At 43.5% G+C, this 13,680-nt stretch overlaps 1 protein-coding gene across 4 annotated transcripts in view; it reads left to right on the top strand.

The window, feature by feature from the left end:
- Positions 1-12,811, top strand: part of LOC147447987 (pectin acetylesterase 8-like) — a 29,549-nt gene extending 16,738 nt beyond the window's left edge. For 2 of the 4 annotated variants that reach the window (XM_086523882.1, XM_086523881.1), the window contains exons 7-13: positions 10,161-10,285; positions 11,511-11,571; positions 11,658-11,708; positions 11,800-11,877; positions 11,964-12,069; positions 12,154-12,295; positions 12,442-12,811. In XM_086523882.1, coding sequence (XP_086380008.1) covers positions 10,161-10,285; positions 11,511-11,571; positions 11,658-11,708; positions 11,800-11,877; positions 11,964-12,069; positions 12,154-12,295; positions 12,442-12,610 — 732 coding nt within the window. In that variant the 3' untranslated portion in view covers positions 12,611-12,811. Of the gene's footprint in view, positions 1-10,160; positions 10,286-11,510; positions 11,572-11,657; positions 11,709-11,799; positions 12,070-12,153; positions 12,296-12,441 lie in introns of all 4 variants that reach the window. The other 2 variants (XM_086523883.1, XR_015189664.1) reach the window with 2 other exon arrangements.
- Positions 12,812-13,680: the final 869 nt, after the last annotated feature.

Genomic DNA, 13,680 nt, shown 5'->3' with positions numbered 1-13,680 from the left:
CTCAATTAACAGAGATACTACATGGAGCAGCACAAGAGGCATACCCACATACTCAACCTGATCAGAAGAGAGGATCTGGGAACACGCCTCAAAACAGTTGGTATGATGAGGAATGCAGAGAGACGAGAACCCAAGTCCAGAAAGAGCTTACACTTGGGATCATCACATATAAGCAGTCTCGGATTGCTCTTCGGCGTATAGTACGTCGCAAGAAAAGGGCATTTTTAGCCAAACTGGAGAAGGATTTATATTAGCTCTTCTTGAGTCAGGACTCACATGAGGCTTGGCGCTTATTTCGTGAGCACTCACGAAATAAGCACTCACCGCATCCGACGATCACTTCTCCTGAGCACTCACCACATCCGACGATCACTTCTCCTGAGATCTAGGGTCAATATGTAACATCATTATATATGGTATCTGGACAGCCTCCATTACCAGATCCGCTAGAGCCATGCCCTGCTACTAGTACTTTCTTTACTACGGAAATGGTGGAAAAAGCCATTGATAAGATGAAGACAAGAAGAGCATATGATCATGAGGGTTTAGTAGCAAAACATCTGATCCATGCCAGGGATCTACTTTCAGAAGTCCTTGCTCGTCTGTTTAATCGGGTCATGTGTGAAGGATTCCCTGAATCTTGGAAATTATCTACTATCGTACCTATTTTCAATTCAGGGGATCCTATGATACCCGGGAACCACCGTACCATTATGGTAGGTCACACTTTGTCCCGACTGTACGCATCCATTCTTGAACAAAAATTGAGTAGATGGGGAGAGAATGAGGGCATAAGGGCAACAGGACAAGCTGGATTCAGAAGGGGTTATTCCACTTTAGATCATATTCTTACGCTCAGAGCCATTATTGAGGAAGGAAGAGCAAACGGGAGAAGGATGTATTGTTGCTTTGTGGATTTTCGGAAAGCTTTTGATACAGTACCAAGGGCCAGACTGATGCGTAGGATGCAAGAGTTAGGGGTCCCCAAAGAGATTATTTGGGGGATCATGGCCTTATACGGATCAGTAACTGGTTATGTACGTACTCCAGAAGGGGATTCCGACGTTGTTCATTCCACCGTTGGAGTAAAGCAGGGATGCCCACTGTCCCCTACTTTATTTGGTATGTACATCGATGAGGTATCAGATTACATTGAGAGAGAAGGTGACAGAGGTGCTCAACTTGCAGGGTCATGGATCCCTTTGCTGTTGTATGCGGATGATATTGTATTGATAGCAGAATCACCAGATGGAATGCAGAGGCAGCTAGATGCTTTACATAAATTCGCGGAGGACAGTGGACTGTCGGTAAACTTGGGTAAAACCAAAGTTATGGTGTTCAACACCACACCGCAGTGGGTTAGGAGATCGGCACCTACATTTGCATATGGCCAGGATACAGTAGAGTACACAGATGCATACACATACCTTGGGGTGGTATTTGCAGGACCGAAGTTTACTCTTAAGAAAGCAGCGGATGCTAGATTATCTAGAGCCTCTGCGGCCTTGGGAGGGTTGGAGAGGATGTGTTCACAAGTGCAGTTTCAGGAACCACGAACAAAAGTGTGGCTCTTTGATACTATGGTGGCTTCGGCTATGCTTTATGGGGTCCAGATTTGGGGACCATCTGTGGATCAGGATAATTGGAAGTCAATGGAGAGACCTTTTGTAACAAACTTGGACACTCCAAGTCAAGAATCAACCGCGACAGCACCAAATAACCACTTCAAAACAATTCACAGATCACAATAGATTTGCACTGGCCCGGCGGAGTTCCGTGCCTAGAGATATTGGCCCCAAAGACTGGCGTCCCTTTCGGTATTTCTTTTTGTATTAATCAATCATCAAAGTACAAGAGAGCGGTTAGGGTTTCACTCTCAGACTCTGCGTCCAGATGCTCTGAGAAGTGAGGCCCTCACCACCAATTTAAAGGTTACAAGGGATGCCCAAAAGCAGAGCCCCAAAAGCTTTTAAAATCAAAAGCATCAGTTCTCTCTCTCTTAGAGAGTCTTTTCTCTTTTTTTAATAAAAAAAAGCAAAAGCAAAATTCGCGTCGCTCATCGTTTTCCAAAAAAAAAAAAATTTTTTTTTTTTTTTTTAATTTAATAATCCGCCTCCGCGATTTCCGGAATTTAGGGTTTTTGGCAAAAATTAGGGTTTGCAAGAATTTTAGGGTTTCTGGCAGAAATTAGGGTTTTTGTTGTCCGCCACGTCATCACTTTGTGACATACCCCCCTCTTGAAAGCATTGTAATCGACCGCGATTACGCCTGCAAAACCGACAAAAGCCATAAACCGTCTTAGCAGACACTGACTGTTAGTACCTACGTACTAGGAACACACATCTAGCACATGTACAAAATCGACAGTCACATCACATGACATCACAGGACATCACCAGACATCACAGGACATCACATGACATTCAACATTCATTCGGATCTTAGACCATGATTTATCGGCAATGTAGCTAGCAATCACATCTAGGTCCAATCGGGACCTCATCGATGTCCGATTGACTAACCCCAATTGCAACCATGTCTATTCGAGATCAATCAGACCAAAATGCTGCAGTCATTTCGGCTATCAGTTCCTGCACTCACAAGAAGTCAAGAACAAATCAGTATCATAATCAGGAATTCCATTTCATAAAGTCATCCAGCAGAATACTGTCAGCTCTCAGTATCCCTGAAGCTCAAAGAGACATCAGTGACTTTAGTATCAAAATCGAGGCATCTGTTGACAAAGGAGTGGAGCGACTCCCCTCTTGTGCATCCCACTGCACCAGATCTTCGGCCAAGCTGAGTTTCTGGGTTCCGTTTGGAGTAGACTATGCTAAACCAAAACATCGAGGTAAAGTTTCACAATCCGAGGAGTATCTGCTAGGTCCTCCTCCTCCATCCACTTCGCATCAAATGCAGGAAAGTTCTTGAACTTAACCAAGAACCGCCTTCGGACTTTACCTTTCTTCGTATCATTATGTGCCAAAATCTGTTCAGGAACAAGGATCTCCTCGTTTTCTTCCACTTCGGGTTGCTCATCAGGCTCCCCATCATCAGGCACATCACCCTTAACAGGGTTCAAGAGACTCACATGCAATGCATTATGAATCCTCCAAGTATCTGGCAGGTCCAATCGGAAGGAGACATCATTTATCTTGTCAGTAATCTGGAAAGGTCCGTAGTATCACATACTAAGCTTTGGAAAAAGCCTCTCCTTTCCCTTTTTTTTTTCTTAGGCGTGCCTTCTCAAAAGTAAGAGCACCCAATCATCCTCCTTCAGTTTCCAGTCGCGACGATGGCGATCCGCTGCCTTTTTCTGTCGTTCTTGAGACTTCTGTAAAGTCTCGTGAACCTTGGCAAAAGCCGTATCCAAATCTCGCGAATATTCATCCGCTTCAAATTTCTAATCTTTCGTGCTCAGGAAGGATGGAACCTTCGCAGCAGTTTCAACAATCTCTCATGGCGTCTTCCCCGTCGAAGAGTGTATCGTGTTATTGTAGGCAAATTCCACCAAAGGTAAGTTCTTCTCCCATTGAGTCTTCTGATGCGAGATACAAGACTTCAATAAATCTAAAATCACTGAATTGGCAATCTCAAATTGCCCGTCAGTCTGCAAGTGGAACGATGACGAGAACTGCAACCGCGTCCCAATGTTCTCCCAAATTGCCTTCCAAAACAAACTCATAAATCTGGGGTCTCTGTCGGAGACAATCGTCTCAGGCGTGCCATGTAATCGGAAAATCATCGTGATCATTCTGTATTCTCGGGAGATAAAAAAAAATGAAATCCATTTCAATATTTTCCCAGGGGCGGGTGGGTGGGTATGGGTAAAGGCTGTAACAATCCCTGTGCCTTATGCCTGTCAAACTTGACCTTCTAGCATACCAAGCAACTGCGCACAAACTCTTCCACATCCTTCTTCAGTCTCCGCCAAAAGAAATCTCTCTCTACCCCTTTCATGGTGGTAGCGATGCTGCGGTGACCCGTAAAAGGTGGACAGTGGCAATCAGTCATAACCTTTTCCCTCAACGGCTGTGTAACGCACAACATAGTCTTTTTCATCAAGTAGCCTTCCCGAAGGGAGTATCCAGCTACTGTCTCCCCATCCCGTATCCGTGTGAAAATATCTGCAAAATCTGTATCTGTGGCACACTGATCGACCATATCCTCGAAGCTCCTATGATGTATCGCGGAAATAGCCAGAACCAACGGTTTCCGAGACAAAGCATCTGCCACCACATTCTTCTGTCCCTGCACATGGACAATCTGGAAGTGAAACTGTGACAAGATGTTCGCCCACCGCATCTGCTTTTCCGATAAGCTGCTTCTGTGACAAGAAGTAGCGCAAACTCTGATGGTCTGTAAAGACAATAAAATCCGCTCCGAGTAGGTAATGCCGCCACTGAGTAAGAGCATGGATAACCGCCAAAAGCTCTTTCTCATAAATCTGTGCTGTCATCTCCGGCCTAGAGAACAAACGGCTCTCGTAAGCTATGACATGGCCTTCTTGCATCAAGACCGCACCCAGACTACGACCACAAGCATCACAATATGCTTCGAATGACTTCTGCAAGTCCGGCAAAGTCAAAATAGGTCCCGTAGTCAATTTCTCTTTCAATGTCTGAAAGGCAGTCACCTCTGTGGATCCCCACGAAAAAGGTACTCCTTTTTGTGTCAAGATATGCAAAGGGGAAGCAACCTCTGCAAACTTTCGTATGAACCGCCTGTAGTATGAACATAGTCCCAAGAAGCTTCTAACTTCATGGACATTCCTCAAATCGGGCCAATCACGGATAGTCTCTATCTTGGCCGGGTCCATTTGCACTCCTGTTGTGTTGCTGACACAATGTGTCCCAAAAAGTGTATCCATGGTAGGAAAAAATTCACTTTTCTTTGCATTAATCACTAGCGTGTGATCTCGTAATGCCTAAAAGACTTGAAGCAGATGATCTCTGTGTTCTGCCTCATTCTTCTAGAAAACAATGATGTCGTCAAAGAAAGTGCCAACAAATAGCCTGTACTCTCGAAAAATCCTGTCCATCATCCGGTTAAATGTCGCAGGAGCATTGGTTAAGCCAAAAGGCATCACCAAAAACTCAAATAACCCAAAAGTCGTCCGAAAAGCTGTCTTGTAGACATCTCCTGGCGCTATCCTGATCTGATGATATCCACTCTTCAAGTCAATCCTGCTAAAGCACGAGGATCCCTGTAACCTGTCGAGTATATCATCGATCCTAGGAATCGGAAATCTGTTCTTGATGGTGATTTCGTTGAGAGTGCTATAATCGATGCACATTCTCCAAGATCCGTCTTTCTTCAAACCAACAACACTGGAGAGCAATACGGTGAAGTACTAGGCTGGACAAGACCCTTTTCCAAGAGGTCTTTCACTGAGTTCATAATCTTTTCATTTTGTACTCGGCTCACACGATAAGGTGGCCGATTCGGTGGCGTGCTTCCAGATATCAGATCAATGGTATGATCTTCAGGCCCTCTCAAAAGCAATCGGCATGAGCGTGGAGAAAAAAAATCTTGGCGTTCTTTTCTTCAGGTCAAAACATATTCAACCTTTATCCATCGTTCAGTTCTCCCAAAAGAATGAGTAAGAAAACTGAAGTTCATCAAGTACAATCTCTAAACCCTTCATTTATCAAAGTCGCTTTCTCGGCCCGGTAGTCAACCACGGCGTAGTTCTTGTGGTACCAAAGGATCCCGAGTAGAACGTCACTCACGTGCCCTGAACACCCCTATCATTGCAAACGAAGTTTGCCAATGCTCGGTGTAATGGCAACATCCCATCCGGGTGCCAGTCGAACTACCTCCGTCTGTGGCGTCAGTCTGTCGGGCGTAGTTCCAAATCGAGCCGCCAATTCCAAGTGAAAAGAAGTTGGCCTTGGCTCCTTCAAAAGAGCTTCTTGATCCTTCACTTTGCCCCAAAAAAAAACGGCAAAGTTTGTACTTTCATTCATTTGATTCGGTGCAAGTCCCACGCCATGTGGTACCAGTTCTGCGTTTCTATCTGCCTTTTCTGCCACATTCCTCAGCTGCTCTCGAACTCTCAGACCTGTCGTCGTCTTTATCATTCTGTTCTTTCTGTGCCTTATCAGGGCACTTTGCGGAAATATGTCCATGTTTCCCGCATCCAAAGCACTTCCCCTCTCTGATGAAGCGAGCTCTCTCCTCAGGAGTAAGCTTGGGTCGTGCATCCTTTTTCTCTAGCTTGCTCTTTTTCATTCTACTTTCATTCTCAGAAGTCTGTTCGGCTCGTTGTGTCATGGCCTCATCTGTGGGGTAGGTCAGACTGCCAGAGTGAATGGCAAAGCCCCGCTTCGCATGACTCATCAACTCCTGAATAGAAGCTGACTTCTGTTCCAAGCAGTGATCTCGGATCTCTGTAGGTAGACCCAAGGTAAACCGCTCAATCTGTTCTCTGAACGAGATCTTCTTGAATGAAGAGGCGGGTAGAAAAAAGCTCCAGAATCTTTCACAATAAGAATTCACTGTATCGCTCTTGGTCATCCGGAGATGGTTCCAAGCAGCTCGTATATCTCGCTCAAACTCTTGAGTCAACCAAGAAGAAATAAAAAGCCTCTTGAATTTCAGCCGTGTAACTAGCACAGTCTTGCTTAATAGAAGCGTGGACCACCAAGTACGAGCATTCCCCTCAGAGTAAGAGGCAGCTCTCCGAATCTTGGAGTGCTCTGAATAGCGTCCTCCCGCGAAAGCGATGTCAAACTGCTGTATAAGAGACAAAGCCTTCGAAGCATCTGAGTATCCTGAAAAGTATCAAACTTGATCGAGTGGCCACCTTCCTTAAACTCTCGGACTTTCTTGCTGTTATCTTCGAGAAAGTCATACTGGTTGGCTTTGTAAAAATTCTTCTTGTTCGCATAAAACTTTTCGTCATCGGAATCTGAGCTGTCTGTAGACGAGTCCTCAGTAGAACTGTCAGTCTCTGGGCGAGATGTAGCCTTCTTTGCCTTTTTCTTGCCCGTTCCGAAGCTTTGTGTCTTGCTTCGCTTTTTGCTTTTTTTTCTGTCTTCTTCGCTCTAATCCGAGGAGCTAGAAGAACTGTCAGAAGAAGAAGAAGAAGAACTGGGTACTCCTTCAAATCGAACACGCTTCTTCCGTTTCTTTGCTTTGTCGAATGTCGACTGACGACCCAAATATCCCGGGAAGTCAGTACCTTTGTTCTGCTTTTTGCCGTGCTTTTTGCCTTTCTTTTGCACGTCGAAAAGCTGAGCAATCCGTGCATCAACCACGTTCTCCAGTTCCTTCTCCGTATATTTCTTGGAGGTAGAAGGTTTCTTGAGAGCGGGTTTCGGGAGTGGTGTTGTGGTTCTCTGCCACTCCATATGTACCTCTTTCAAAGAGGTCTGGTTCATATATTTTACCATCTTCGGGTCCTTGGCAAAATTGAGCATCATCTTTGTTGCATCGCCAATCAATTGACGACGCTCCATCTCTGTTTGCTCCGCCTGAGTAGGCCGAGGCGGGCCATACTCTCTGTCTGAATCTTCGTTGTGATCCCAGCCCGCATCTCCAGATGCAGAGGGAGTCGACTGATCATTGTCTGAAGCCATAGGTGCCGCGGAAAAAAATTCGGGGATCGGATTTCCCGTAGAAGAGACATCGGCCGTGCTCTGATACCACTGTAACAAACTTGGACACTCCAAGTCAAGAATCAACCGCGACAGCACCAAATAACCACTTCAAAACAATTCACAGATCACAATAGATTTGCACTGGCCCGGCGGAGTTCCGTGCCTAGAGATATTGGCCCCAAAGACTGGCGCCCCTTTCGGTATTTCTTTTTGTATTAATCAATCATCAAAGTACAAGAGAGCGGTTAGGGTTTCACTCTCAGACTCTGCGTCCAGATGCTCTGAGAAGTGAGGCCCTCACCACCAATTTAAAGGTTACAAGGGATGCCCAAAAGCAGAGCCCCAAAAGCTTTTAAAATCAAAAGCATCAGTTCTCTCTCTCTCTTAGAGAGTCTTTTCTCTTTTTTTAATAAAAAAAAGCAAAAGCAAAATTCGCGTCGCTCATCGTTTTTCAACAAATTTTTTTTTTTTTTTTTTAATTTAATAATCCGCCTCCGCGATTTCCGGAATTTAGGGTTTTTGGCAAAAATTAGGATTTGCAAGAATTTTAGGGTTTCTGGCAGAAATTAGGGTTTCTGCTGTCCGCCACGTCATCACTTTGTGACACCTTTGGTATCTATGATTTCCCGATTGATTAGAGCCAAGGCCTCCGTACCACACGCGATTACCCGAGCGGAACTAGCGGCCCCTCCGATAGAAATTGAAGCTCTTACCAGATCAGTGTCCTTTATGCATGGTTTGTGGGATACAAATAACTGCCGATATACTAGATTGGCCCTCGAATCCTCTCGACAATTGGCAATGAAAGGGGATACATCATGCTGGTATGCGCAACTGTCATCGTGGTTTCAGAGACACGGGTTCAGTATGGAAAGATTACCCCCTTTCCAATACTCACTTGAGGCTCCATCACAAGCAATTACACGACCGGAGATTAATAAAATCATTCGACAGGATCTTATACAGTTGGATACTAAGAGGACATGGGTAGACCCTACACAAGAACTGGGCACGAAGATGGCTGACTACAAAGAAAACTTCCTACAACTATCTGAAGATGGATTTGTGATTCGACCGAGTTACATGGATACCCACCTGTCTCATGGTTTGAGATGTGCTATTGGTCAGATTCGTACATCCTCACACCAATTGGAAATTGAATTTGGCAGATTTAGGGGAATCCCACCTGAAAGCAGAATTTGCAAGTTATGCGGAATGGAGCCGGAGACAGAATTACACTACATATGCCACTGCACAGTATACTACGAGATACGTGGGCGTTTTCACTGCCTCTTTAAAGAAGGCTTTGGACCTCTAGATAGAATCATGCAATACCAAGATCAAAGATGCTTAGCTTGTACCTACTGGAACTACATCGGCACAGGGATAATCTAATGAGAAGACAAAGAGCACTACAGCCTCAGAGGCAGATCACAGATTTCTTCGGATCGAGTGAAGCAGGAGTGGAAGGGGAAGCAGGAGGCCAGCAGCCAACACAAAGGAGTACCCACATTCATACCAAAGACACCCTAATTGACAGAGCGATTGAGCTTAGGAAATCGAGACGACCAAGACCAAGAGGCAGAAGCACACTTCACCGGAGGAGACTACAACAAAGGATTAAAAGCATTCTAGCCAGACACCCAGAATGCTCCTAAGAAGTTTATTTAATACTTTGTATTTAGTTTTTCACATTCACTTTCACACTTTTCACACCTAGTACTTTAGTACTAAGGTACCCAGACATTGTAACAGATTCACCACTTTGTATCAGTTTGGTCTCATAGGTCATTCTGGCCTTTTGAAGACGTTAATATAACATTTCATTTCATTTCATTTCTCTCTCTCTCTCTCTCTCTCTCTCTCTCTCTCTCTCTCTCTCGTCTCCATGGCTAATCATATTGCTTGTTCTAATTAACAATGGAAGAGGCTATTACTTCTTAATGCTTATGTATTCCTCTTTTCCAACCTAAGTTCTTAGTTAAATCTATGTAGATCTTATCATCCGCGAGGTGTTTTATGACCTTGAGATTGAGTCCTATGACTTAATTGCAGATCAAGTCTATTCACAAGATGGTGTCGATTTTTAGAGTCTCAATGTATCTAATTCGATTAGCATTGTAAGTAATCAGATGCTCTTTGGATTGAAGAAAACATTTGATACAAAAGTCCTTTCAGAGGGGGGATCGGCTCTAAAAAGTTCGGCCCTCAACTGGTGTCAAAATTTTTTCTCTCATTGTGTTTCAGTTCATGTGTGCACGCGTGATTGAATTTTGATGAAATCGTGCATATCTTTGCAAATGTTATGCTACGTCATGCATAGTAATATACTCATCTACAAATCAATATTCATTTTTCGGCTGTTATATTGCCAATACTTTGACATAAAGGCTTACTGCCGTGTGCTGATAGCAGATTTTGGGTAAGTTTGAACTGTGTCACGGCCCTTTCAGAACTCTTGGGAAGGCAATGTGGCTGTGTGCACATCCATTGTGCAAAATCGATCACTTTTTAGTTTTCGTGTAAAGATTATATATATACTGATGTTTTGTTTAGGCTTTGCTTTCAGGGGAGTCAGCTGGTGGTCTTGCCTCTTTGATTCATTGCAATGCCTTCAGAGGTCTTTTTCTCGAGGACGTCGATGTCAAATGCTTGAGCGATGCTGGCATCTTCCTTGACATGTATTATTAAACCTCTACTTTTCAAGCGAGCTCATAATGTGTACTTTTGCACTGATGCTTCTGTGTATGATGCTATGTGGGGCCTCTATTAGAGTGCAACTTTAATCATACTCATGGAGGTTAATCCAATTCATTGCGTTGCATGTGCAGTTTCTATTACATAGTTGTCATGCAAATGCTTTCAGCTGCATGACTGGTTACTGAAGATTGTAAAATGACTTAGTTTCTAAATTCATGTTCATAAAGGGGACATCCAGTGCTTGTGTAAATATGATGATGCTACCTGGACCACACTCATATGCATACTGTTTTCAATAGGATCAGTGTGGGGACCTTGGTGGTAATGGACAAATGATTATTAAAGAGCTCGTGTAGTTTTTTTTGAAAATAAGAAGAAAATAAGTAGATGGCAATCAGACAATACAAAAGAAAGTAGGAGAGGGCACGACCATTTAGGGTCTTGAAGATATTCCAGTCTCTGCGGTCTTGGCTGGTAATTAGTATCCCTAGAGGTCATGGTCTAAACATTCAGCAATTTCAGGTCTGCCACATTGTTGAAACTCAAGCGGTAACCTGCTCTCTGTAATATGAAATGTTCAGAGATTCTTTTAGCCAGGTAAGGGCAGGAGTGCAATTTGTCACCAAGTAAATTTCTTGTGGAAATCTGATCATCTCCTCTAATTTCTTTCCAGCCAGTTATTATGCCTATTTAACCATGTCAAGGGTTTTTCGATAGACAAAGTAATTGGTCTGTAGTTTCTGAGTGGAGACCTTCTCTATTGATATTTGTTTATTCATGTTTGGTGGCGCTTTTACTTTTAAGTACAGAATGATCCGATCATCTCCTCTAATTTCTTTCCAGCCAGTTTTTACACCTATGTAACCATGTCAAGGGTTCTTCAATAGACAAAGTAATTCGTCTGTAGTTTCTGACTCGAGACTTTCTCCATTGATATTTGTTTATTCATGTTTGGTGGCGTTTTTGCTTGTAAGTACAGAATGATCCGATCATCTCCTTTAATTTCTTTCCAGCCAGTTTTTTTGCCTATGTGACCATGTCAAGGGTTCTTCGATAGACAAAGTAATTGGTCTGTAGTTGCTGAGTGGAGACCTTCTCTATTGATATTTTTTTATTCATGTTTGGTGGCACTTTTGCTTGCAAGTACAGAATGATCAGATTGAGGTGGCCGCTTGTCATTGCTAATGTGATCTTTTGTACATACAGACCAGACATCAATGGCAATCAGTTTGTGCAATCTTATTTCCGGAAGGTTGTGACTTTACAGGTAGTTCTTTTAGAGCAGCTCTTTCAGGTTTTCTAATGTCTTTGCAATTCAACCATGACATTCAGTTTGCTGTTATGCTTGTGCAGAACATAGGTAATCTTCCCAAGGGATGCACTTCAGAACGAGACCCAGGACAGGTTTTTGACTGCATTGGCCAAAGACTTTCCTTGTTATAACCGTCATGATTGGTGATTCAAGTTTTTTTTATTGAATTCCTTTATGAAACAGTGTTTTCTAGCACAACACTTTCTAGAGGAGATTTACACACCCACGTTCATCTTACAGTCAGCATATGATACGTATCAGGTAACAACCAATTCCTTGGCAATTTTCTGCTGCGGACTCCAGCTTCATTGTTCTCGCCCACACTTGGGAGTGATGCTGATTGTCAGGTTCAAAACTTTCTTGTTCCACGTATGGATGACACGTCTGGTAATTGGGCTCCATGCAAAGCGAAGCCAAAAATGTGCTCTACAGAGGAGATTGATGTTCTTCAAGGTCAGTAGGAGTTTCATCATAGCAGGTTAAGAAGCATTAAAAAGGAGGAAAGTTGCTGGTTTCACTGAAAATTGTTTAGTGCAGGGTTTCGCAAGGAAATGATACTCGCTCTTAACCCCATCCAAACTTTCTCGAACTGGGGTGTTTATCTTACGTCATGTTTCTGCCATACACAGTCACAAGAGAACTACTGGAATAGTGTGACCCAGATTGCAAGGACGGTAAGGTTGGTGACATATTTACGCTCAATTACTCTATCAATATGGTACATGATATGATAGTTTTTTTGCATGAGATTCAGGAATGTTTGCCTTATGGTATATGATATACTGGCGTCTGATTTAGACTTGTCATGTTATTTCCATGTGGCAGTCTGTTGTTGATGCTGTGGGGCATTGGGTTTACAAAGGAGTTGGTGCCAAATATGTGGATTGTCCCTATCCATGTAACCCAACGTGTAGATAATGGCAAACAATTCGGAACTGTACACCGGCTGCTGCTTGGTGTGGGCTTTTGCTTGATTGTGTGGGACTCAACTTAGAAATAAGAAAACATTCTTTACAAGGAGTTTCTTTAGAAGAAACTACGAAACTACTTTGTTTCTTTACACTGCTTATCTGCTCGTTCCAATACATGAATTGGAATCATTTTTCAAGCTCAACATTTCCATCATAATGCAACACAATTGATACATATTGTTTTTGTTAATTGAATAAAGCGGAAGCCCATGTTTTGGCATCAATTGGATTCTGCTACCTGTATTCTATCAAAGTTTAGAATTGTACTCGAGTGTGTGATTGTCTATAGTGGCAGTGCTCACCCAGTCCATGTGTTGTGATAGATATCCTTCAATCAGTGCAAGTGAGTACAATCATGGTCATACAATGTCAAAATTCTCACACTTTTGTGAGTCCCGACGCAGTCAGTGAACATGGTTAGATGTCTTGAGTCCCATGTATCACATCATCAGGGGTGTAAAGTTGAGTCTATTTGACAGTGCAGTACTAGTGAACCCCCCCCCCCCCCCCCCTTCTCTGTCTCCCTCTCTCACACACACACACACACACACCCACACCCACACCCACACACCCACACCCACCGTGTTTTAAGTCTCTCTCTCTCTCGCGCACGCACACACACAGCGTGTTTTAGGGGGGTTGCATTGGAGTGTCGGTAGGCTAGGAGTATCAGCTCTCCTCCTCTCTCGTGTGATATAGCACCTGAGGAAATCTGAAGACCTTCAACAAAAGATTTGTGATGGTATTGAGGTCCTCTTTACTTGGTTGGCATAGGCCAAAATTTTCAAATAAGCTGCTACCGTCGTCCAATTATCTGATGTCCGATGTTGCAATCATCCTACAGCAGCGCGACATATGTATCATGCTTTTCATAGCTGAACGATTTTCAAGTGGAGCAGTGCTTTTTCAGCACAGGTTTATTTGCTTGCTACATTGTCTACATTGCAGTGGACAACGTCGCAAGCAACGAGCAATGAGCAGCAGAAAACATTCAACAGGTAGATGCTAATATTGCTCTCTCTCTCTCTCTCTCTCTCTCTCTCTCTCTAACCCGCATATAATGAAGAACGATCATTTTCTTTTTCTGTTCTCG

This window comes from Adiantum capillus-veneris, chromosome 11, assembly GCF_014529385.1.
Source record: "Adiantum capillus-veneris isolate H3 chromosome 11, ASM1452938v2, whole genome shotgun sequence".
Lineage (NCBI taxonomy): Eukaryota > Viridiplantae > Streptophyta > Polypodiopsida > Polypodiales > Pteridaceae > Adiantum > Adiantum capillus-veneris.
Note: the sequence above shows the minus strand (reverse complement) of the source record. Positions and strands in the feature narration are given on the sequence as shown.